This window comes from Oreochromis niloticus, linkage group LG23, assembly GCF_001858045.2.
Source record: "Oreochromis niloticus isolate F11D_XX linkage group LG23, O_niloticus_UMD_NMBU, whole genome shotgun sequence".
In the NCBI taxonomy this organism is placed as follows: domain Eukaryota; kingdom Metazoa; phylum Chordata; class Actinopteri; order Cichliformes; family Cichlidae; genus Oreochromis; species Oreochromis niloticus.
In genome coordinates this window covers 42873220-42898424 of record NC_031986.2, presented here as the reverse complement: position 1 = coordinate 42898424, position 25205 = coordinate 42873220, and the positions used below count along the sequence as shown (strand labels likewise).

Below are 25205 nucleotides of genomic sequence, written 5' to 3'. Positions count from 1 at the left end.
TTATATGTTATCTGGCCCTAATGGAAGGCTGCGCTGAGGGGCTGGCGCAAGGCCATAACAAATGAAAAGCTCTGATTAGTGTAGAATGAGCTGAGAAAAAAATCCCATTCATCTTGGTTAGCATCCTCCTGTGCTCTTTTATGGGTCGCTGTTACAAGGACGGGAGTGCCGGGGTGCCTGTCCTATTAGCGGGGCAGCCCAAAGGCCCGCTGAGTGGTCAGCGGCCGGGCGTTGACGGAGCGTCTGCCCGCTCTGCAGTTCAAGACTGTGAATGCCTCAGTGCGGCTTGACTCCTAAATAACCTTCTGAGGTACCGGGAGCTTCACCCCTACATGACCCCGCACTGTGAACAGGGGTGTGTGTGGGGGGGCTCCGGGGGGGTACCCAGGCCAGGACTCACACTAACAATTAGGTAAACACTGGAGAGATCCCTTCACAGGAAGACGGCAGGAGATTAAAAAGAGTGTTTTGCATTTGGAATTGTCATAGGCTGTAGTCACAGATTTAATAGGCTTTAAGCAAAGCCAAATGAGATATTTAATTGGAGTTAATAGCCTACCAAATACAGATTAAGCCGGATAATTTGAGAGCTGGGAAGCAGGTGTTTGTTTTTGGAGTTGTGTGTAGGCTGCAAATAATGTAGCTAATTTTTTTAAATTGCAGACTATATGAGAAGAAGGTAAAGAATCTGTGTCAGGTAAGTACATACCTACAAACTCTAAAGTCAGTGGAGTAATTATTTTAAAATATAAGGATAACGTTATTTTATTGTATTTAAACTGGTTGTCATGCGCAAACATATCGCCTGTCATCAATAAAATCCAGCTTGCATTCCCTTCCTAGACGGACCAGATTTATTTTCATTGGCCTATTAAAGATTGATCTGATTACGCTGCCTATAAATAGGAAGAAGACAACGTGTAGGCTGTAAAACACCTTATTTCTTTCTTTCTGTCGCCAAAGTAAAATTTTACTGTGAAAATATTGCAACACAGTGTCGCTGCAGGAGAGATGTTTCGTCATGATCGTGTTGGAGCTTGATATCGACCACTGTTGTCATTGGGAGAAGCCCTGTTTTTGCCGCCCCCTCCCTCGCTGGGCCCCTGTGTAGAGCCGCCTTGCAGAGAGAGTTCAGTCGGGCTGGGAGAGGAATGTGCTGGGATGCGGAGCAGCACCGACTGTAGGAAATCGACGCAACAACTCGCGCAGTATGGACAGCAATGATCCATATCTACACCTCAGTGAGTACTCTTGAGTTATTTAGCCCGGGTCCGATCTTGCTGCGGTGCTCCCCGCGAAGCCGCTGCATTTTGTTGTGACTTCAGCGGCGAGCGCGTTTGTTTTATGGCGTCTTCTCTCTCCAGTCTGCAAGCGGTGCGCGAAAGTGTTCTCGGACTTTAACCACCAACTGCTGTGTGTGGATCCTGTTGTTACGCTTGCTCTTAAATAATCGCTTTAGAACAGCGCGAATTGAAACGAAAGATGCGGTCACTGCAAAAGTCAGGTGATCATGGCTGTGCCGGTCGGGCAAGGTCAGAGGTTGGCACTTTAATTGCGCTTATGTAATTTATGGTGCTTGTCGCGCGTCTCTTGCTAAACAGTTTGAGACAGAAACACAATTTATTGGTCTGGGTAGGTCGTCAGATCCAGAGAGGGGAAAAGCCTTCAACTGCGCAGAGGAATGGCGGATTTCCACTGATAAACAAACTTATAGGCTCCCTCTTTGTGGTAGAAAGGAGTGCAGCGTGCTAGACGCGCCCTGGTCACCGCCGTGGCCATATTCAACTGAATGACAGCGTGATGTGATTTTGCTCAGTAAAGCTGAAGTCTGGTCTGACTCGGTGACTTTGCCCTTGAACCAGTGGACTGGATTTGTTCTGTTATCCTTCTTGTGGCCGCTTAAAATCATCTGAGACAAGGAAATGGGACGTCTTGGAGCAACACGTGGGACACACTACTTACAGAAGTATCCTGTGCCATTTAAGTGTTTAGTTGAAACCAAACGTGGTCTAATAGGCTTGCGCGTATAGCATATAGTCTCATGAAGTCACACACACTTATCCTGTCATGTATTCTTAGCACAGTGATTGTAAAACCTAAAAAAGTGGTTTTACCTGTCTTGTGTGGGGAAAATAAAATCTAATTGCAGGCTATGTCTTTGAAGGCAAAACTGTACCGCCTGTTTATGCTATCACAGATATCTTTGCACCATTTGGAGGGGCTGAGTATTGTTTCCATAATGAATGTGGCTCCCAGGGGAATGACATGACATCTGGATAGGAGAGTGTGTTGAGAGAAACCCACAGTGTACAGAAGTAATGGAGCAGTCCCTCAGGGCTACACTCTTTCTTCTTTCTCTTTAAAGATCTGTTATGATTGGGCAATAGTGGCATCCTAAGATTTAGATATTAATAGATATTAGCCAATCGTGTTTCTGCATTAAAGTTCCAGTATGCGATTTAAACACTGTTTTTTTTTTTCCAAAAATTGCATTGGTCTTGGTTTAAACAGAGTCTGCTCTCCACAGTAATGCTGCTGCAGCATTACTCACTACCCGCAAAGGCTAAAAGTCTGTCTTAAACGCAAAATAGTCATAATTTTTGGTATGAAAAAATGAATTATGAATAAATCTTAAAGTAGTTCTCATAAACCAGGATTAGCTGAATCCTCCTCTAGTGCATTCGCTTTTGAATGTTGGTAGTAAAGCCACAGAGCTAAATGAAAGCCACAACCACTGAAAGTCATTCCAAATCTTGTTTTGTCTGTGTTGGCTCACAGCTATGATTTAGGATGCACCAAAGCACGTATGAAAACAGGGCCATAAACAGTACTCGTATTCTGACTTGAAAATGGTCACCCTTTGTAATCTGTTAGGAGCGTGAAGCTGAGGCAAAGAAGTGTGGAGTCAAAAAAAAAACCAGTCTGGTGATTATGTGCAGATTGCTTCATGATCCACCTCTTCCTCCTCTTCGGCTTTTCCCAGACTTGTTATGTTTCAGCAGGTTTGATGCAGGCCTGCTCGGAGCTTGGAGTAGAATCAGCATTTTTTTTCTCTCTCAGCACTTCAGCATTTTTTATTTTCCGTCAGTGGAAGTGATTCTAGACAAGCTGATGAGCGCTTATTTTGGTACATTTGACGGTGAGAACTTATTTGGCTCACACAACAGGGAGGTCATGACAGAAAGAAGAACTGGATTGAAACCCGGGTGGGGGATGGATGGGGGTGAGGGGGTGGTTTGAAAACTCATCACTTCCTAGGGATCAACGGTTGACCTCCCAGTGCACGCACAGACAGAAGCAGGAGGACACCCACACACATTCACACACCCATGCCTATTCTTCACAGCTGCGCAGTAGCTTGTATGAGTAACTCCTGTACAACAGACTGTGACCGTGATGGCACGTGACTTAAAGAATGCAAGTTTTACCTTTTGACTGTCAAGTCCCCGCAGTAATAAAACCTCCTCCCCTCCCACTGCTGCAGAATTAAATACACCACACAGGTAGAGAAGGTGTGGCTCTTTGCAGGTATTTGCTCAAGGATCCCATAGCTTGAGACATGCAGTACCTCTGTGTTCACGCATTCATTAGCACACAATACCTACAAAAGGTTTATTTTGAGGCACTTTTTAAGTGATCGTGTGCGTATTTGTGTTTCCGCGTAAAATAGTCAGCTTGCCTTGATTGTGTGTTTGAGTGGGTGCCAATTGTGAGAGCAGGATGAGGGAAAAGAGGGGGCGAAAAGAGGCCATTCTCTGGGCTAATTGCCAGTAATTAGTCATTAGTGAAGAAGGTCAAAGCCTTGATTTAATTCCAGCTTTAATCAAGCAGAGAACCTTCAAAGGCTCACGTGCTAAAGCAATGTTTAGTTATGAGATGTATTGAGCTATTTCTGATTTCAACAACCTATCTAATTTGAGTTTTTAATTTGTTCACTGCTTGGAAGGCATCTTAACATCTGGCTCCTTTTTCCATCTGATATTCAATAAATTGTCATTTCCTGCAACAGCATTTCTCAGTGTGTGCAAGCTTTAAGCTGCACCTGCGCACACAGAACTAAAGCTGTTAATGCATCTGCAATATTATTCCTAGAGGGAACATTACTTGATTACTTAATTGATAGAAAACTGTTTGCCAGCAGTGCTACTATTTGTTTGAGAAATGCAGAGTGGTTCACTCTTACCGCTCTGCTAAAAAGGCTGGAGTGCAGTGAATAATAGTAATAAAGATATGGAATCAAATAAGAATTAGAAAATAGTCACGCAGGAAAATATTTGAGGATTCAATAGTGAAAATGTAGTAATCCATTTGTGGATTTGTGCAGTTTTTTAAATTTAATTTAAAAATGCTAAATGTGTGTTAAAATCTTCCACTGGAAATAGGCCAAACGTTCCCTAGTTTATTACTTACATGATGTGAATTATTTCTTTGTTTTGTCTTTCTTTGTCATTTATAATTGCAGTTAAGTATTTACTGGTGTTTGCACAAAACAGGCAGTTAGAAGCCATAACCTTGAGTTCTAGGCCCATTTTTAGGCAGAGAGTTGTAAACTCTGACTCTGTAGGCAAAGGTGCTGGAAGTTTCTTAGGTTTACATTTGTAGCCCCAAGTTCTTTTCACCAATCACGTTCAGGCAACTTTGTTTGCATTTCAATAACTTTTAAACATTTTCTTCAGTTGTGTGCATACAATCACCTGTGAAATGAACAGGAAGGTTTGACCCGGATTTCCAGTATCCGCTGTTTGGATATCCTCGCCACACAGGAAGCTGTGAAAATTGGCCGTTGGCTTTGCAGGCCAAGTCAGCAGACTAGCTGATGTGTTCCCATGTTGAGAGATTAATGTATGTGGAGTCAGTTCCAAAACAAGCACATGCTTAGAAAGTTTAAGCACTGTGGAACTCATTTATACTATTACAGGAGTGTGATTAATGAGCGGAAGTTCATAACTCAATAGGTGCTAGTTTGACTGACCAGCCAAAATATTCCTCATGGTGCTTTTTTGTCCTGTGGGTGCACAAATGGCAGCAACAGGTAACAGCTAAGCACATTAGATCTCATCAAACCTCTCCATGAAGAACATGCTGGAAACCCCGCTTGGTTATTTTTAATGCTTTGAGAGTGCCATTTTAGTGTGCTGCTCCTGTCTCACTTCTACAGAGCATCAACATGTAGCAGAAGCACACACTACTGTAGCATAATTTCCCTGCTCTTTTCTGCTTTTCCACTGTATTTTCCTATAAATGTCTACCCAGCTGAATATGCCACATGATTATGTCCTCAGTGTTGTCAGAAATCGCTGCCGGCAGGGAGAGCAGGCCATAAGGAAAACCTTTCTCCTGAGATGACGGCACGCTGATTACATTATTAGAAGTTTAGATTTAAAAATGTAGCCTAAATTTAGGGCTGCCAATTATCTTCTTCCCGCGCCTTAACAAACCATAATACATCTGTGATTGCTAATTATGGCTCTCGGGGTTAATTTCACGTATTTTATGTGGGCCATGACACACTAATATAACACAGCGTGCTTTTCAGAAGGATTGCATTATTTTAATTTCTCCCTCTGGGATTTCTTAAAGAGACGCTAGCATTTCTCCTCTTCCGTCATGTTCTCCTCTTATGTGTCAGGCCGCTGAGTCACGGGAGGAGGACAAAGCCAAACGAGTGTCACTGAGAGTATATGGTTACTAGTGGTTCTCCTTTAAACACTGTATAGTCGACCCAATCACTTGCTGGGTAGTCTGCGCAAGAAAGCTCTGTTGAGTCGTGTAAGGAAAATAGATGGACGCAAGAAATGGAAGTTTCTGGTGCTATATCTCAGTTTGAATATCTGAAGAAGAACATTCGATACACTGGAAGGATAAATTAGAAGGAACACTTTAACATTTACGGGTTGGTCTATTTTGTGGCGATAATAACATGTTGCCTTGCCTCTGTCATTACTAAACAAGTAGAGCATCTACTTTTTGCATGCATATTTTTAAGTCTAAAAAATGGTTACCTGTTTTAAAAGCCTGCTATAGTAGATGCAGTCCTCCACCAAGGGTTGCTTTTGCAGATCAAATCTATCTCTGCATGGTTTATTTAGCTTCCCTCAGGATTTCTCATGTATTGTTCCTCGCTGCCTTTAAGTTATATTTTTGGCCTGTGTGTGCATCTGGATTTTCACTTTGCCCTGTGTTTTCCTGGCTATCCTAGAGCACCTAAAAAGACAATTCCTGACTTCCTGGAATGCTATCACACTTGTTAAACACACAAACATATTCACAGAGGCGACTCGACTAAACATGCTGCTAACAATACCTTTAAGCGTGAATGCTGGCACAGTTATTTCACAGTGTGATATGGTGTTAAGTTATTTTTGGTGAGACAAAATAGAACTTCAACCTCTGACCACTTCTTGTCACCCACTCAACACACGTCATTTATAAAACCTGCAAAACAGAAAGAGAATTTGTGATGGATGCTTTAAAAAAAAAAACAAGAGGAACATAGTGAAGAAATGTCACTGACATATAATGACCTTTGCACTGTATTAGTGTCTTCATGCTGTCTTCCCTTGCTCTTTAGTCCTGAACCCTTTTTAGAGGAAGTAATTGGAAACGTCTGGTTGTACTGTACTTTTAAACGACCCCTTCCACCATGACCTCCCCCAACCGCGCCCCCCTCCGGCCAGACCTCCTGGTTGTACCACTACAACAGGTGTTTCTGTATAGATAGAGGGGGAGATAAAGAGAGAGGAGAAACACGAGTTGAGTGGGCGGTAGAGGAGCTGATTTGTGCTGCAGTCGGGCAGCAAACAGTTCCTGTGGGATTGATCTCTGGGGAAGGATAATCTGGGTAATCCTATAACCGGCGCTGTTGGACTCCGCCTCTTTTGCTCTTCACGGAGGCCCCCCATCCCTCCCTCTACACGCCGACCCTTCCGTCACGTTCTTCTCTGAAAAGTGCTCGATTGAGCATCCACCAAGCCAGCACTTTGAGTGTGACACCTGGTCCTGAGCGACTCGTGTTCTTCCAGCGCTACCATTTGCGCCCGAAGACATGTGGCATCCAGTGGCATCACCTGGAAGTGGGGGCAGCCCTGGAAGGGAAATAGGTTATGGTCACTGTGAGTAGCTGGGTATTGTCTTTAGTGTGTGTGTGTGTGTGTGTGTGTGTGTGTTATTGGAAATGGAATCATTCTGATGCAACGTGTCTCGTCTGCGGGTTTCAACAGAAGTGAAGCTTGAGCACGAAAGCTAGTGGTGCACAGATGCATTTGAGTAATGCCTCTAATCCCTGTGCACTCTTTGATGAAGTTATTTTGAATTTCTTTCTTCCGGGGACAAACCAACAACTCTCATGGCAATTGCATCTGCAGATCGTTAAACCAGTTTTTTTTTTTTCTTTTTTTCCTATTATATATATTCTTCTCTCACCCATGTTGTATCTATTCCTCGGTAAAAAATAACTTAACATTTAATTATTTATTTAATCAAGCAACTGCATCTTTAAATCTACTTCCAGGATATTCGCTGCTAACAGATCAGTTCCCGCTTTTATCATCACTGGGTCATTTTAACAAGTTGTGGCAGGTACAAGGTTTTCCAGTTGGAGATCGGGATCTAGAACTAGTGACTCACTTGAATTCTCAGATGAGTTCAGCGGGGTTGTCACTCAGTCTAAAAGGATGCTTCCAGCTCTCTTTGCCTTGTCCTTCACTGTCTCTTTATCTCTCAACACTTGTCCCTTCCTATTAGCCCTCTTCATCCCGCTTTCTTTCTCCATTTGTGTCTAACTGCCCGTCACCTTTCCATCAACAGCCTCTGTGATGTGTTTGTTTCCTTTTTTTTTTCCTTTCTGTCCTTCCTGAAGAGGTGTGGAAAGCATTGGTGTGAGCTCAGTTAAACACATGCTGTAGTTGGCCTATTAAGTGGCTTCTCTGTCTAGAGAATATTTCTATCTGCAAATTGTGCATTTTAGAGCACCCTTGTGTTTTTGAGTGTCCTTGAGAAACACATTCTCCTGAAAATACTAAAGTTGTTCAGTGGATTTTCTTGGCCTGGGTGGAGGTATGGTGTGAGGACAGTAATATAGTCTAATACAGACTTTCCAACCTGGCAGTCCAAGTGTTTTATGTTCATGGTTATGCTTATGATGGGAGGTTGGCTCTTTCTGTTCTGGTCATTCATTAAAAGCACCGCAGGACATTTGACAAAGCTGTGATTAAATCCATATTATGCTGAGCTTCAGCTATGTTGATGAAATACAGTGTTGCCTATTTAATATCAGGAGCAATTCAATAAAACTTAAACAAACAACAGGACTATAGCTTAATAAATGCTGGCAGTTTTGCATGTTTTTCAACAGTCCAGTACAAATTGATTGATATGGCATTAAACTGGAGCCACCATATGGTTTCATATTGATTTTCCTTGTCTGAAAAAGCGATTAGTTTATAGGAACTTTTAAAGCAACCAAGCACTGGGTTTAAATAAATTTGATTCCATGCTAACTTTAAAGATATTTCTGTTATTTGATTTTCACATTTTAGTTGCTTTGGCAACGTGGAGTAAATCATAGCTAAGAATAATCTTTAGAAGATTAAAGGAAAATCGTGAAATGCTGCTTGTAGTTAAAGGGGTAGAGTGTAGTTATTCTGAGGGAGGGAATCCTTGTTTTTTTTTTTTTTTTTAAACTTTATTTTGTTGTGCTAAATGTGCTACCTCTTAGCATCATGCCCGAATAACCAGCAGCTTGCCTGACTTTAGCTGTTAACTTAAAGCAAAGCCGTTAACATGGCTATGGCTTAGAAGCTTAATCCTATCACTACCTCGCTTCTTGTCATTTAGCATTTTTCTTCTCATTTCCCGATTGGTCTGTTTATGTTTCTGTATATGGCCACAAGGAACACATTGTTTTTCATGTGATACGGTACCCCAAGACCAGACTGTCTGTGTTAACTCTAGCTGCTAAGCTGGTGTAAGTCCGACTGTCTTTCTAGGATCCAGAAAGCTGGTGTAAGTGTCGTCCTCTTTCTAGGATCTGTCTTCAGTTCAAGAGGTCAGGTCGGCCTGGTCGCACTCCCACAGTCACAGCATGACATGAATGGGTTTGTGTGTATTCTGTGTGTCCGTGTGTGCATGTCAACAGCACATGGCTATATCTCCATTGCCCCCTGTAACAGTGAACGACTACTTCTAGGAACTAATTTGAGTTACCTCAGCAGGCAAAGCCAAAAGGGCGGATGCTCGATTTGCATTGGGACTTTCGGCCCAGCTGTTTGTTTGTTTTCCAGGACTGCTTGGTCAGCCTGTTCTGTGTTAGCTCGTGTTGTTTAAGTTCCAAACTTTTATCACTTGCAAAACAGTCTTTATCTTGTCCCTGTCTCAGTTCTGGGCTCCTCATCGATTCTCTGTGGGCCTGTGTTTAAAAAAAAAAGAAAAAAAAAAAAAGGTCCCAGTAGCAGGTCTGTGTTTGATTTAAGAGAACTACAAACGTGGTCCGCCTGTGGGAAAACAATATATGTACTTTCCAAACAATTTGCTTTGCTTGTATGAATGCTTGTTATAGGGAAACTGAAAGAAATGGGGGGAAGAGTTCATTCCTCTTCTGTTCAGAAGTATATTTGATTTCACTGGAGGGTTTCACAGGGCAGAATTTGGGGTCAGAGAAGTTTGCTATCTGAAGCCCTTATGTTGTCACAGCCGTAAGCCTTTATGGACACAACTTTTTTTTCCCCAACGCTTTTCTTTATGTTTCCAACAAGACAGGAATGATACACAACTGTAACATCTGTTCTGCTGGTAAAATGAGCGTTATTAATTTTGGCTGACAAAGCAGTACGAAAATGGAACAGGTGTCCTTGAAGCAGCTTTGGACAGAGTGTTGCTTATGTAACAGTGGACTGTATCTTCATTTTCTATCACCAGCAACCATTTGTATCTCCTAAAATCACAGCTGTGCAGAAAATAAACAGGGGCTTTTCTCAACTCATGATCTAATGTCCTCGCACAGGCGGGGTGATTAGGAGTGTGTGGTGGTAGTGTTAGTGGAATCATGCGGGCTGGGAAGAGAAGGAGAGCAGTGCCCTCCCCCAGCCAGCCATCCAGCCATCCAGCCAGCCATCCGTTGCTACCTTCCTTCCTCCCTGGGTCTATTCGGCTCTCAGTCCCCTCCTCCCCGGGCCTCCCACCTTCTTGACAGCTGGCCTGCTGAGCTGCACATACTTACCCGGGGATAAGAGGATTTACTGACACAATTGATCAGACATCAACCTCATTTAGTCAAGAAATGAATGTTAAAAGGGTGGTGATTTTTATGCTGGTGTGTGCAGACAATTTGTGGGGGGTTTCCCCCCCCTCTTTTAGTGTGAGCGAGTATGTGCACATGCAAGGAGTGAGTGTGATGGTTTGCAGCCAGCGCGGAGATTTCTTAATTACATGTTCACTGAATCTAATGAGCTCCTCAGGCTGTCCGTCTGATTACTTTACGATGCATTCTGTTCTATGTCATTTGGTCACGGCACTGTCATCTACAGACTTGAACTCATTTTGCATAAAAACACATATAGAATAGACGGGTATTGAACAAATCCATGCACGTGCTGAGGATTCCTTTTTGTTGGGGTTCATGTGATAAATATTGAGGTTTATGTTGTCATTTAGGAGTGGGTCTGCTGCTCCCACCCCGTCATCCCCTCACTGTGCACTCCCAGTGCTGGTCTGCTTTCCAGACGGGAGATATTATTAGTTTGGTCTTATTGAATTACCACTCAGTGCAGCGCTCCATCCAGTTACAACCCAGTAATTAACTGCAAGGGATTTAGAGGGTTTGTGGTTTGTGATGTTTCTTTAAACCTGTTGATCATCAGATCAATGTGATGTATTTGTGGCTTTGGGTATTCCTTCCTTTGGCTTTCAAAGTAAATATGATCATCTGACACAGCAGAGGCAATTTGATGATGATGTTTGGATTTTTTGCATGCAAGGGAACAGAATAATGTGATCTTGTTAAGCTCGGTAAAGGTCATATTAAGAATTATTGTTAGTATTCACTGGTCTGGTTAAGTGGTTAGTCTATAAAAATGCCTTGGAGGAGAAAAGTACTAATCCCAATTTCCCAAAGACCACAGGAAAAACAGTCAATCTTGATGTGTGTGGACATGGGTTGTACAGGTAAGTTTAATATAACAGTAGCGTGATTGGTTTGTTATTGTTGATAACTGTGCAATCACTCGACATTCAAAGATCTTTCAAACACAATAAGCATATCAAAAGGGAGCTAAAATGAAAATAGGCTGATGTGCTGTAAAACTGTATGGGTTACATTTCTTGCTAAAAGAAGCTGTGATTTATACTGGGTCAATTTTTAGGAGCCTTTCATCACAAAGTCAGATCAAGCTGTATTTTAGCAGGTTACTGTGTGAGTCCTGCATCCCCGTCAGTGCAGTAATTTCTGGGAATGATCAGTAGAGACCTGCGCTGCTGCAGACAGAAAACTCTTTTGAACTTGGCTCAGGAGTTTGGTAACAAGTGACCTTTGATTTGCGACACTAGTGTTCAAAGGTGCCCTTCACTGCTCTGTTTGTTTGCTCTCAGATAGATGCTTGAGTTGCTGAAGCGTTGTATAGGTTTAAGCAAGACTGAGAGGGAAAAGTTAAACGACATATTTGTGAATGCTGCAGACTGCTAACGTACATTTCTGTGCCATGAAATGAATGGCAGGACTATGGTAGGATATAGTCTGGGCATTTAAGGGTCTTTGTTGTGGAAGTGACTTAGATTGGACTGCCGGTTGAGGCGGGTCATTCAAGGATAGGCTTCTTTGAGCCGCTCAGGGCCCATTTGTGCTTCCTCCACTGAGCATGTTGGCCTTCATACACACAGACACAAAACGCGCACACGCCCTTCCCAAAGCATGCTCACCTCTCGAGCAATTCCCTTTTAGGCATCCCACCAGCTGACTGTCCATGTGCTTTTCTTTTTCCCCTCTGTAATGCAGCCACGAACACGCTCAGATCTGGGCGAAGATTTGTTGTTAGTGTTGTGTCAAACATGTATGTTGTTTTTCAGAGTTTAAACGGACCCTGTCTCCAGAAAGGCAGGAAATTTGAACTTTCAGGTCACAAATAGAACTGCAGCGTAGAAATTCTATTCAGGTTTTTCTAGTTACAACTTCTCTATCCACCGATCTACCTGCTTTATTTTTCATTTCTCTCCATATTTTCCTCCTCATGTTATCTTTTACATCTAGTCTTGTTGGTCTTCAGAGCATGTTGCCAAACTATTGGCTGCTGGACTACCCTGTTGCCATATCTCCCACCCTGTACTAGAATAGAATGGATCTTTATGAACCCCAAAGGGAATTTGTCATGCACATAAAAGAGGGGCCATTGCACAAAATCAGACACAGAACATGTTGTACAGTGGACGTCTATTACATAAGAGTGTTGATTGGATGAAAAAGCACTCGGGAAAGTTGGGAACACTGCCACATAGAATTTCAATCTATGTAGTGCATTTTGTAACAGCCTGGACTGTGAAGTATATTTCTTTAATCCATTCAGCTCTGTGGGAGAGAGGGGAAGGCCCCAATCCATTTCTGCCTGCCAGGGATCACTCGTGGAGGGCTGGAGAAAGTGGGCGAGTAAAGAAGGGGGTGGAGGATATAGTTTCACTGCTAAACAGGAAGTTGCACAACATCTGTTCCTTTGCGTACAGAGAGGGAGTGAATGGCCAGCTGTGTCTTACTGTGCGTCTTTGTGCAGAAAGTGCTGCGTCCAGCCCGACAATATGACATTATTCCCTTTTTCACAATTTCTTCATATTTGAGTGCAATGGTCTTTCATTACTCAGTCACCATTTCCTTTAATGTGGTATAAATGGGCGCTAAAGGTTAAATATCACAGCAACATTTCAAAACTGTTTCAAAATGTTCGACAAATTGTTCTGAGTAAAGCCTTAAAACTGAAGTCACAAACTTTCTCAGGTCTAAAAGGTCAAAAGCAAATTGTGACACAACTTTTCCCCCAGAATCAGATAAACAAACAGATTAGCAGCTTTAGCATTTTTGACACATTTTTATCAGATCAGATAAGATGTGAGTTCCATTTCAAGTCACAGTGACAATGTTAGTAAAGAGGCCGGCAGAAAAAGCGATGACAGCAATGAAATTCAAAATAAATAAGATGATGTAAACTTCAAAAGCAGAGATTATAAATCATAATTGCAGACCAAACCATATGTATAGGATGTTTTCATTCAGTGGGAGCAGGAAAACTCTTGTTTTAGGCTGATATTTTTGGTAAAATCTAAAATGTACTCAATACATTTAAAAGCCTGGAAAAAGAACATGCTTTTGAAAGAGTGCTGACAAGTACATACAATTGAGATTTTGTGTAATTATGACATACAGGAGGAGCTGAGATGACTCTTTAGATTTAAGATTATCACACAGACTAGTCACAGCGAGGTCTAGGTCATAGCTGATACTTTATTTTTGTACCGTTGATTAGTTGCCAAAATCTTTTCTGTGGTAAATCATTCTTAAAAATGGTGAAAATTTCCCTTCTTTTAAATCGTGCAAGATTTTTCTAGATGTCTTGTTTTGTCTGCTCAACAGTCCAGCAATCCTTTGACATAATCAGTTACTGTCACCTAAGATAGGGGGAACCATCAAATTCTTCACTTTTGAGGAGCTAGAACCTGCAATTTATTGGTAACTGTGTGTTAAATGAGACTTCACAATAAACCAGGCAAACAAATCGACTAGCTGCAGCTCTTGCTGCCTGGCTAATCTCCAGCATCTCAAGGGTCATGCTGTAGTCACGCTGTTTTTGACTCATGATTTTAATTGATCATTTTCTTGTTATTTACAGTATTTTTAGCAACTTTTCAGATTTGCTTATAACCGTGAATCTCTACTAAATGAACTTTCAAGCGATAATGGATCCATTATTATCTGTTGGAAAGTGCACAATCCATAATCATCTTTTAAACTTTTAACTTTTAAAGTTAAATAAGTGTATTTTTTGACACTGGAGATTTAGGTTATTAGTAGTTGTGACAAAAAGACATTGGACCCTCCCTCGGGGCTCTCTCTCGTAGGAAAAAAAAGACCTTTGAAGATTATAAGAAACCCAAAACACAGGTGCTGTTCATTGCGTGTCTGTGCCATCATGCCACAACCCAGCTTTATAGACGCACACAGGACACAAGAATGTGACATTTAACTAAGAACAGTGGCGCAGGGCCCAGTATCACACTGAGTTTGTGTGTGTGTGTTTGTGTGTAAACGGAGGCAGGGGATATACACTGACAAAAAACCAAAAACTTCTGCAGACTTATCCAAATGTTTATGTGCATATGGTGGTCTGTCACTCTTCATCAGCAGCATTTTACTCAAGAAAACCCAGTTTTGTTCACGTCGTTGAGTCATCGCCATTAGCCCAGAGGGGTACTGCTTATTGCATCTGTCTGTATTATGATAGCCTGTGGCATTTGTAAATATAATGAATGTGTAAAGACGTGTCTTGGTCCCTTGCTTGTACGTACCATATGTATATAATGGTATTTGCTGAATTTGTGTTACTCGCAGCTACAACACATGCATGAAATTACACACCATGCCCTGTTACCCAGCTGACTGACAGCTTTTCTAAGTAGGTCATCTATGTAAATGCCAGCCTGTCAGTTTACATCAATGGCTGCCGAGCAAAGTCAGCATCCTGTGACCAAAATCAGATGGGCTTCACTCTGTGTCGCTAAATTTACACTGCAAAAGGACACATGGCACCACTGGCCAACAATATATAACCCAAACCTGGATTCTAATTAGATAACATCATCATTTTGTCAGTTGCTAGACTGTACGTTTTAAAGTGTGATTATTTAGTGTATCCATTCATGTGGAACCTTTAAACTGTTTCGAACCTTGAAGCTAATTTTTATATAAACGTATCAAATGACTAATGGTAATGTAGAGACGTCCTTTTTGAACAATCCACTGATTTCCGTCATCTGACTGTAGAGCATTATCCTGATCATCACTTTGGTTTTATCCTCCACAACTTTACTGTTCAGGTCACTCTTCGTTCTATAAATGTTGTTTCAGAAAAAAAACACTGTACACATCGGCTCAGTACCAAATGCCAAACTATAGCGGAGCCAAATTTATTTATTTTTTTCTCCAAGTTGGTGGAGACATGATAGCTAACTGGGGTTTGTTGTGGTTTAATTTTATTTTAATTTATTAACTCTGTTTATTAGTTTTATAACTATTGTATGTGTGATTCAGCAAATCTGTGGTATCCAGTTCAGCTTCATGAAGTCAGACAAGTCGGTATTGGTTTCAAGCTTGTTACACTGTCACCCAATACCCTGAAAGTCATGCATTTTAGATTCAAGCAGTTTATTTTGGATGCAGCTAAAAACTGGCCTTGGGTGCATATTTTGATTTTCGTAATACACAAAGTTCCCAGATTAATAGATCCAGTACTGGGTTATATAATGTTTCTGTTATTCTGCCGCTGTGTATATACCTAAATATTAGAATCGCCTTTGAATAGTCTGCTGTTCAAGTGGCTTTAGATATTGCCAATGACAAGCATGTGTGGTAGCATGGATGCATTTGTTTGTGTAGGTGTACCATCCAAACAAGCATTTGCATGTTCTTTTCAACATGCACTTTCTTCCTTTCCAGACTCCACAGGGCCGATGAGTACAGCCCACGCCCACCCCCCTTCGATGGGCAGCATGGTGGGTCACCCGTCAGTCATCAGCACCTCCAGGCCCTTACCGTCCCCCATGTCCACCTTGGGCTCACCAATGAACGGCCTGGCCTCTCCCTATCCAGTTATTACATCTTCCCTGGGCTCGCCCTCTGTATCGCTGCAGTCTACTCCCAACATGAACTTTGGACCACTCAGCAGTCCACAGGTGAGACATGTGGGGGTGTTTGGTCGTCAGAAGATAACAATGAATTGTTATTTCCCTAAATGGCTTGAGTATAAAGTTGCTTTTATGCATCCATGAAATTATCATGACAGGATGATGATTATTATTTTTTTTGCATTTATATTTGAAATGTTTGTTCTTCTTTCACCATTCCGTGTCAAAGCTAACTCTTAAGGCATAAAAAGTAAAAAAAATATGCACCACTCAGAACCCCATTTGGAAATAACAGAGAATGTGTTGTGAAGCAGAGTTTGTGTGTTTTAAGGTAGTCAAGAATGCAAATATTACTTGCTAGAACTGTTACTTTTGGCAAGATGCACTTGTATTAAATAACATGTTTTTCGGTGATCATGTGCCTTTATTGCTTGGGATCTCCTCCAGCAGACAGGACTTTGAAGGTTAGCCATATCCAATGTGTTTGGCAGGCATACCTTGGCTTTCCTCTCACTCTTCTACCCTTCTGCTGACCTTTAAACTTTTCTCCCTAAAGGTCATCCATGAGTTCTGAATTACTACACTCATGGAAGAGGACATATAAGACACAGTCTGACTATTAGCCCCTTAATGGATTCCTGAAAGACGGAGAAAAGGCAGCCTAATTTTTCCTGGTTTCTCCTTCTTCCTTTGCGGATATTTCTATTTACTTGTTTTACTTTTTTCTGCTCATTTAGGTATATACTAATAATACCAAGGCTCTTTACGTCACAGGAGCTCTGTTGCACTTTTTAAGCTCAGTGATTTGACAGTCAGCCATACAAATAGAAACAAAGATGTTTGGATGCGTGTGGTGCTTTCAAGGCTAGATTCAGGACAGTGCTGTTGGGAATAGCAGGCGATGATATAGATTTTATGATGGGGATTTTGGCTTTTTCGCTGCTTGCCAAAAGCAAAGCTGCTGGCAGGTCTTTTATCATGTAATGTATGTTTTTCACGGGTGAAGTGAAGATCACGACCATGACAGTGTTAGCAACATGGGGCAACTTAGGCAAATTCATGATTACAGCTTCAAGTCTGGCGAAATCATTATTTTAATTACAAGGAGAAATTATGTGTAAATTTGATTTATTTTATTTGACTGACTTTGAGTTTTACATCATCACATTTGCTTTGGGGTAGCTGATAACTGATTTTGTGATCAGTTAAATAATCAGTGATTTAATGAATTCATCAATCAGCAAAAATTTACTCAAAAAATCGTTTTCGTTTTATAGAAATTTTTACATCTAAATTTAAAAAACAAACACATGCATCACTCAGTAAACCTTGCATGTCTCATGCAGTGTTTTCTTCATACCATGTGTTGAATAAAGAATGTATGAAGCATCAATAATCCATATGCAGTGCTCGTAGCCCTTTTCTACAGCGTCCTGTTGTCGGTGTAAAGCTGCATGTTGTCTAAACAACTGTTTAATAACACTTATTTTTTAGGTCATGCAAAATTAATTATGAAAACCTACGCTACGCTGAATAGCTGCTCACTACAGACTCGCCAATAAGCGAGCACGCTGTTGCTGAAAGCTTATTTAGGGTGTGACCGTCTCCCTGCAGGCAACCAGCATGCTGACATTAAACTGAATGACGGCAAAAAGAAACACTCTTTTGTGATGGTCTCTGCTGTAAATTCATGGACATAGAGTCCTAAGTTCACACTGCCATTGGAGAATATTGAGAGTGCACTTTGTAAATAAGTGATAGGATCTGTCAGAAGGATGTCCTATACTGTATATCATGCTGCATCATATAGTACAAGGTATATGTAGGCCAGGCTTGTTTTTTTTTTTTTCTGGTTGGAATCTGGAGATCACGCAAATATGCTTTCCATGTGTCTCATCTCTGAGAGAGGATCGACAGGCTGGATGATAAGTGAAAGAAGCAGATATGAGGAAATCAGAGGAAGCTTAACTTGTTGCTCTGTTTTTTGGAAACATTTATTTCTAAATTAGGCATACTTTGTGGTTTGTAGTCTTGATGTACCATATTTGGGAGTTACTCGTATATCTCATGGGGTTCCTTGGGATCAGGAGCGAAACCCTACGTTGCAGTAAGAGATATAAATCATGTCAATTAAAGTGTGCATTATTGTGCATCTACTTGGGATTAAAAGCAGCTGTAAGCACTGCTTATGATATTAAAAAAAATGGCAGATAAAATACATTTGGCCTTCATTAGAGGTCTAACAGAAATGCCAACTAACTGTCATCACAAAGCATGAAATTCACCATGAGTTCCCTCTGCTGCTGAGTTTGAGAACTGCACCTGCTCCACGTGACTCCCCCTTCCTGCGACTCTCCCCGTCAGCAAACATTAAAAAACCTGTATGACAAGCCTCAGCCCCTCCTACAGGCTGAGCATGTGATCATAGCAAGATACTTTCACAATAAAGTGTGTGGGTGGGGAAACAAAAAAAAAATATATGAGCGAGCGGAAGACAAAATGAGAAAATAGGGGAAGGGAGAGAGTGTCATGAGACTACCACAAACTTTTCACTCTTACTTCCCCTCTGCTTCCTCCTCTGCTCTGTTCCGTTCAGCTTTGGCCACCTCAGCTTTAATTCTTTGTTCTCTCTTCTCTCTTCCTGTCATCTGCAGATGAACTCTATGAACAGTGTTAGCAGCTCAGAGGACATCAAGCCTCCGCCGGGCCTACAGAATCTGGGAAACATCAACTACCAGTGTACGAGCCCGGGAGGGATGTCAAAGCACATCTGTGCCATTTGTGGGGACCGCTCCTCAGGTAATGTTAGTGTGTAAGGACGGAGGAGAGGGATGGGCAAGCATATTTACACTCCCACTCACCACCACAACTCCCCCCGCCCAGATGAGAACAGATAGCAGACAAAGAAGGACTTGTTTGAAGTCGTTTGTTAAGTATTTTGTCAGGATTTGTACCGTATATTTCTGCAAATACATTTTATCGGTATGTTGTTACGAGTAGGTTGTCTGTTATACAGAAAATGGTTAACACATTTCCAATCCTAATTCTAAAGATGTGCCCAAATATTAGTCTAATGTAAGCCAGTGAGAACATCACACTTTATGCACTGTGAAGCAAGCTGAATAGTGGTCCTAATACATATTGATCCGGTGGCTTTATTCTCCTCAGGAAAGCACTATGGTGTGTACAGCTGTGAGGGATGTAAAGGTTTCTTCAAGAGGACTGTGCGCAAAGATCTCAGCTACACTTGTCGCGATAACAAGGAGTGCCCGATTGACAAGCGCCAGCGAAACCGCTGCCAATATTGCCGCTACCAGAAGTGCCTGGCCATGGGCATGAAAAGAGAAGGTGTGTATGGAGGGTTAGAAAAAGGTTGGTTAGAAATTTGTACAATATTTGACATTTTGCAGTTTAAGAAAAAATCACATGTGGTTTTGTCTTGTAGTATAACTATAATTTTCAGGTAAATTCAGTTTTGTTTATTGAATGTTCTATATAGCGCCAAATTCTGACAAGAGTCGCTTCAAGGCGCTTAATATTTTAAGATGAAGACGCTACAAGAATAGAGAAAATCCCAACGTTCAGACGTTCCCCTATGAGCAAGTACTTGGCAACAGTGGGAAGGAAAAAAACCTCATGGCAGAACCAGGATCAGGGAGGGGCGGCTATCTGTCACGACCGGTTGGGGGGGGTTTGTGTTATCTGTCAGGAGTTAAGACTGCTAATATTACGTATTTTCTAATCACCAATTCAGGGTGTTTAAAAGCTGTGCGTTGCACTTTAAATATGTGGGGTTTTTTTGTGTATCTGTGTGCAGCGGTGCAGGAAGAGAGGCAGCGTGGGAAAGAGCGGGGTGAGAATGAGGTAGAATCCACCAGCAGTTTCAATGAGGACATGCCTGTGGACAAGATCCTGGATGCTGAGTTGGCTGTAGAACCCAAAACGGAGACGTACAGCGACGGCAGCCCCGGGAACTCGGTAAGTAATACAGGCACTGCTCCATGTCTCTTTCACTGTTTGTATTATGAATCTGAGGCAGTTTTTCTGGGGAGAAACTAGATGCCAAGATGTGCTGTGCTATTAAGATATACTGATCTTATTATAAACATAAACACACAAGCTTGGCTAAATAGTTTTGAGTGTGAAGCTGGGACTGGATGGAATTGGGTCAGTTGAATATAAATAACACAAGCTGAGGAGTTTGTGGGAATAAATCTAGGCTTTAGTATTGCTCCAAAATTCTGACAAGCTACTTTGTGCAGTTGTCATAATCTCCTGGGTTAATCTGTCGAGATAATGTAGCCGAGCTGCCGAGTTGCTCTGGTCCAAAACTAACTCTTAAATCTGAGAAGTTAGTAAACAAATTAAGTAAACACTGATTTGGCAATTTACTGGGTATGAGCTCAAGCACTTAAATGAATTGTAAAACCTAGAGTTTGGGTAACACAGACACAATTTAAAAGCTGTGTGGAACTTGGATTGAATTGTGCTTTAAGATATTTCCCTTCGGTATGTAGAATTTAGGATTGTATTAAAACTACTACAAGCAATGAGAGGAAATGGTTGGTTTAAAAATAGCCACTGCTGCACCTGGTTACCAGCGGTTGCTAGAAAAAGTTTAGATGTCACTAACAGTGCTTACATCACATTAAATCGGTCTGGCATTTGTCCTCCATGTTCTTCTCCAGACCAATGACCCTGTCACCAATATCTGCCAAGCAGCAGACAAACAGCTTTTCACTTTGGTGGAGTGGGCGAAAAGGATCCCGCACTTCTCCGAGCTCCCCCTCGATGACCAGGTCATCTTACTACGAGCAGGTAGACGCAAACACAAACCAGTGCATGCGGCGAGCTTATGCTCACACAAATATCAGACCACACACTCATACAGAGCAGTTTCCTGTAAGGGTAAACAGTCCTTTCATCCTCCCTTTCCCCCTCACGTTTTGTGTAGTATTTTCATTCAGAGTAGTTGCCGAGCCGATGTCAGGCAGTCTATTTAAGTCTTACACTTGCTCAACACAATTTTTTTTTTTTTTTTAACATCTAGTTTAATGGAGCAGTGAAACCAAAATAACTGGACCATTTGCAAAGTCCCAGCAGTGCAGTTTGCTGCCAGTGCTGACCTCTGCTGGGAGGAGATTTAACACATGCCAGGACGATAAAGTGAAAAAGTCACAAAATGGATAATTAATTTTAAGCAAGCAGGGAAATCACAGAACTTGTTTTGTGTATTTAATTTACACAAACTAAAGACGGGCTTTAAGGTTACATAAAGGAGACGAGTGGATCGAGATGTCACGTTTTTCTTGTTCCTTTTTGTGTCCAGGGTGGAATGAGCTACTAATTGCCTCATTCTCACATCGCTCGGTCACGGTAAAAGACGGTATCCTGCTGGCAACAGGTCTTCACGTCCACAGAAGCAGCGCCCACAGTGCTGGAGTTGGCTCCATCTTTGACAGGTAGGAATCATTGAAAGATGAGGCAAAAAGATCAAATAATGTAATAATTCTGTGTATTTTGTGGTTGGAGGCAAAAGCCTCCCCCTGCTAAGTGGCTGTAAATGTTACTAATGTCTTAACTGCATTCATTCAGTGTCTTGTCATTTAAGCTAAGTACATATTTGCGTAGAAATGCAAATTATTTACTGAGAAATTATTCTAATTATTATACTGATTTAATTCAGTCCTATTTTTGTGACTCATCATTGTTTCTGTCTTGATTTCCTGCAGAGTACTCACAGAGTTAGTGTCTAAAATGAAAGATATGCAGATGGATAAGACGGAGCTCGGCTGCTTGCGAGCGATTGTCCTCTTCAATCCAGGTCAGTCTGGCCTCTTGAGGCCGTTACAAACCACCCAAAACAACATTTTCACAGACATTTCTCAGTTGTGTTATTTCACTGCTTATTTTAGTGACTGCAGAATCACTACACTGGAGTCATGAATTTCATTTGAACAAATTGTTAAGTGTAATGTTGGTCATCCCGATATTATGGCTAGTTGGAGAGACTTTACTGTGCACCCATGTATTCTTAATGGCTCACTCAGACTAGACTAAAAATAGGATAGTAATCTACTTTATATCAAGAAAAATCAGTGTTCGCCTGGTGATTGCAAGTAGTTGCAGCAACCATTTTCAATTGCACAGGTGTCTTGGTAGAAGACGGCCTGTTTGTTCCAATCGTGGTCTGAGTGCAATCACTTTCAGGCAGATTGGCAAAGGTTTGCCAGTAATTGCTTTCTAATTTATAAATGCACACTGCAGACTTTTAGCGTGCTCATCTATGTCCCTTTGCAATAGGGGACTCTAAACTGGCTGCATTCTGCTTACGTTCCTATATAAAAACAATGTTGCTGAGCACCTGTGTCATATAAATCAGTCAAATAACCATCCTGCAGCAATTAGGTCACTATTTGTGGAGGAATTTGTGAATCTCTGTTTAAAATTTATGAGGTTCTGGCTGGACTGTAAATGTAATGATGCGTTCAGTTTCCCTTGGAAGCAGGAGCTGGGAGTGACATCACTCCCAAGTTGAGTGTGTTCCAGTAGTGAAGTCAGAAAAACAGGATTTTGTTCCTTAGCAAGGTAGAGTCATTCATACCACAATCGGGACCCAAGATAATTTTAAACTGAAAAACACTACAGCAACACATTTATGGTTAGAGCCTGGACAGTTCTCTGTATATGGCTTATTTAGTGAATCAAATATATACAACAGTATTTTCACGGATGGAAAGTTGAGAACGGTGAAATTCAGACTTATAGCTTCAAATGGAAAACACTGAATTTCTGTATTGTTAGACAGCAACAGATTTGGAACAACAGATTTATGATTTTTGCTCACAGTTAACAGACATATCATCACAAACAGACTGCAGAAAATTGACTCCATTCAATCACAAACTAGCAGAGTGACTTGTGTGTTTTGTTTTGGGTCTTTCTTCCAGATGCTAAAGGTTTGTCTAACCCATCAGAGGTTGAGGGGCTGAGAGAAAAGGTCTATGCTTCATTGGAGTCGTATACAAAACAGAAGTACCCGGACCAGCCTGGCAGGTAGGAACTGTTCCATTACAACATCGATCATTTTTAAACACATTGCTGCATTGGCTGTAAAGAATAATAAGGATGACAGCTTGCATTATATTAGTACACAGCTCTTATGCAAGTAAAACACTTTTGCCTAACCACAACATTACATTTAAAAGGATGTAGGCTGATAACGCTATTTGTAACTGCTCATTGTTGCCATTGATTGTATTTTTTATTTGGGAGCTGATTGAGAGCAACAGGTATTAGCGATAAAAGCACACACTGCAAACTTCCTGAAAAGTCAACACATCACAGCTGAGATGCAGAGAGAAAATAATAATGAAGAATATTCTGGTCACTATTGAGATCACAGTTATTATTATTATTACCCCATGAATATTTCACCTCACTGAAAAAACGTTTAATGGTGAAATTATGACATAAAGTGCACATAATTGAAGTGAAAATACTGAATGTTAAGTGAAACTAACATGCCACAGCCCGGCAGTGAAAAAGGTCGCCACTGTAACATGAAGTGTACCACAGTAATACTTTTTCTTGTTTGTTTTCATTAATCTAAATCATAAATCTCCGTGAACTAAGAATTGTTTTTTGAAAGGTAAATGTAACACTAGCTTGACTTTCTTTCAAATGGCTTACTGTGTATATTATCTTATGAAAAGTGAGATGTTTTTACAATATTTATTAAAAAAATCTTTATATACACTCAATATATTCTTTATTAGGAACATCTTGCTAGTACTGGGTTAGACTTTCTTTTGCCTTCAGATATGCTTTAAGTCTTCATAGCACATGTTTAAGGTGCTTGAGATATTCCTCAGATTTTGGGCCATATTGATATGATCGCTGCATGTCCATGATGGGATTCTCAGGTTCCACCACACCCCAAAGGTGCTCTACTGCATTGAGACTATGGTGTTTTATCCTGCTGGAAAAGGCCATCAGAAAATGGGAACACTGTGATCAATAAGGGATCGATATAGTCAGCACCAATGTTCAGATAAGCAGTGGTGTTTAAAGCGATGCTCAGTTGGGGCCCAAAATGTGCCAAGAAAATATCTCCCGCACACACACTACCACCAACCAGCCTGAATTGTATACAGGGCAGAATGCATCCATGCTTTCATGGTGTTTGCACTAAATTCTGACCCTATTATTCTAATGTCACAGTAGAAATTGTGAGTTATTAAATGAGACATTGTTTTTCCATTCCTCTGTGGTTCAATTTAGGTGACGCCCTGTCATTTAGCGGGTGACCCGGTGTGGTCTTGTTGCTGCCGTAGGCCACCTGCTTTAAAGTTTAATATGCTGTGCATTCAGAGATGCTCCCATGCATATATTTTCTTTTTTGGACTATTCTCTGCAAACCATAGAGATGATTGTCACCTTTCGTCCTCATTATGTTGCTCATTTTGAACTTCAGCAGGTCATCTTGATCATGTCTACATGCCTAGATGCAGAGTTGCTGCCATGTGATTGGCTGATTAGATATTTGCATTACAAAGCAGGTGAACAGGTGTATCAAAGAAAGTGGCTAGTGAGTGTGTATAAAATGCCTTTAAAAAAAAAAAGAAGCTTTTTTTTTTTTTAACAACTTTGAACATTTGTGGAAGTGAGTTTAAAGCTCAGTTGTTCACGCCTCACCATTTGGCACGACTTTTTATTATTCTCAGGTTTGCCAAACTGCTGCTGCGCCTGCCTGCCCTGCGCTCCATCGGCCTCAAATGTTTGGAGCATCTGTTCTTCTTCAAGCTAATTGGGGACACGCCTATTGACACCTTTTTGATGGAGATGCTGGAGGCTCCGCATCAGATCACATGACACACGTCTTCCCCTTTCCCTTGTACATACTCCCGCATCATGAGCAATATGAAGATGGAATTAAAAAGACTTGATTGAAATGTAAAACAGCTTATTTTGTACCCATTTAAAAAGAAAATTGCAATTAAAATGTTTAAAAAAATGTGGTTGTGGGGATGGTGGAGTCATAACACGATAAATTCCAATAGAGTTGGTATGGGATTTTGTAAATAGTTAATTTCAGGTGTTTGTTTCAAAAGCCACCCAATGCAATTTGAAAAAAAAAATAATATTTTATTCAAAGCGGAATTGTATAAAACAAAAACCATCCCTGCATTTCTTAAACATGTCTGAGAATTCTTACAGAATAAAGTTATTTAAAAATCTACATGAAATGTTTTGTGCATTGTGTTAATGCCTTATCACATCCTCTTTTATTAGCTGTGTTTGGTATCAAATATAAGGTGAACCTGCTATTT

At 41.1% G+C, this 25205-nt stretch overlaps 1 protein-coding gene across 2 annotated transcripts; it reads left to right on the top strand.

Annotated features, from left to right (window-relative positions):
• The first annotated feature begins 957 nt into the window (after positions 1 to 957).
• rxrgb (retinoid X receptor, gamma b) lies at positions 958 to 25114 on the top strand. Of its 2 annotated transcripts, none has more exons than XM_025903116.1 (10): positions 958 to 1241; positions 15686 to 15921; positions 18528 to 18672; positions 19042 to 19221; positions 19691 to 19851; positions 20562 to 20691; positions 21203 to 21335; positions 21606 to 21697; positions 22824 to 22929; positions 24600 to 25013. In XM_025903116.1, exons 1-10 carry the CDS (start codon positions 1211 to 1213, stop codon positions 24745 to 24747), a joined length of 1362 nt encoding a protein of 453 aa, XP_025758901.1. In that variant the 5' UTR covers positions 958 to 1210; the 3' UTR covers positions 24748 to 25013. The 2 variants fall into 2 exon arrangements, with proteins under 2 accessions (XP_025758901.1, XP_005479136.1); XM_005479079.4 differs by lacking the exon at positions 958 to 1241 and adding an exon at positions 6969 to 7112 and having other exon boundaries at positions 24600 to 25114.
• Positions 25115 to 25205: the final 91 nt, after the last annotated feature.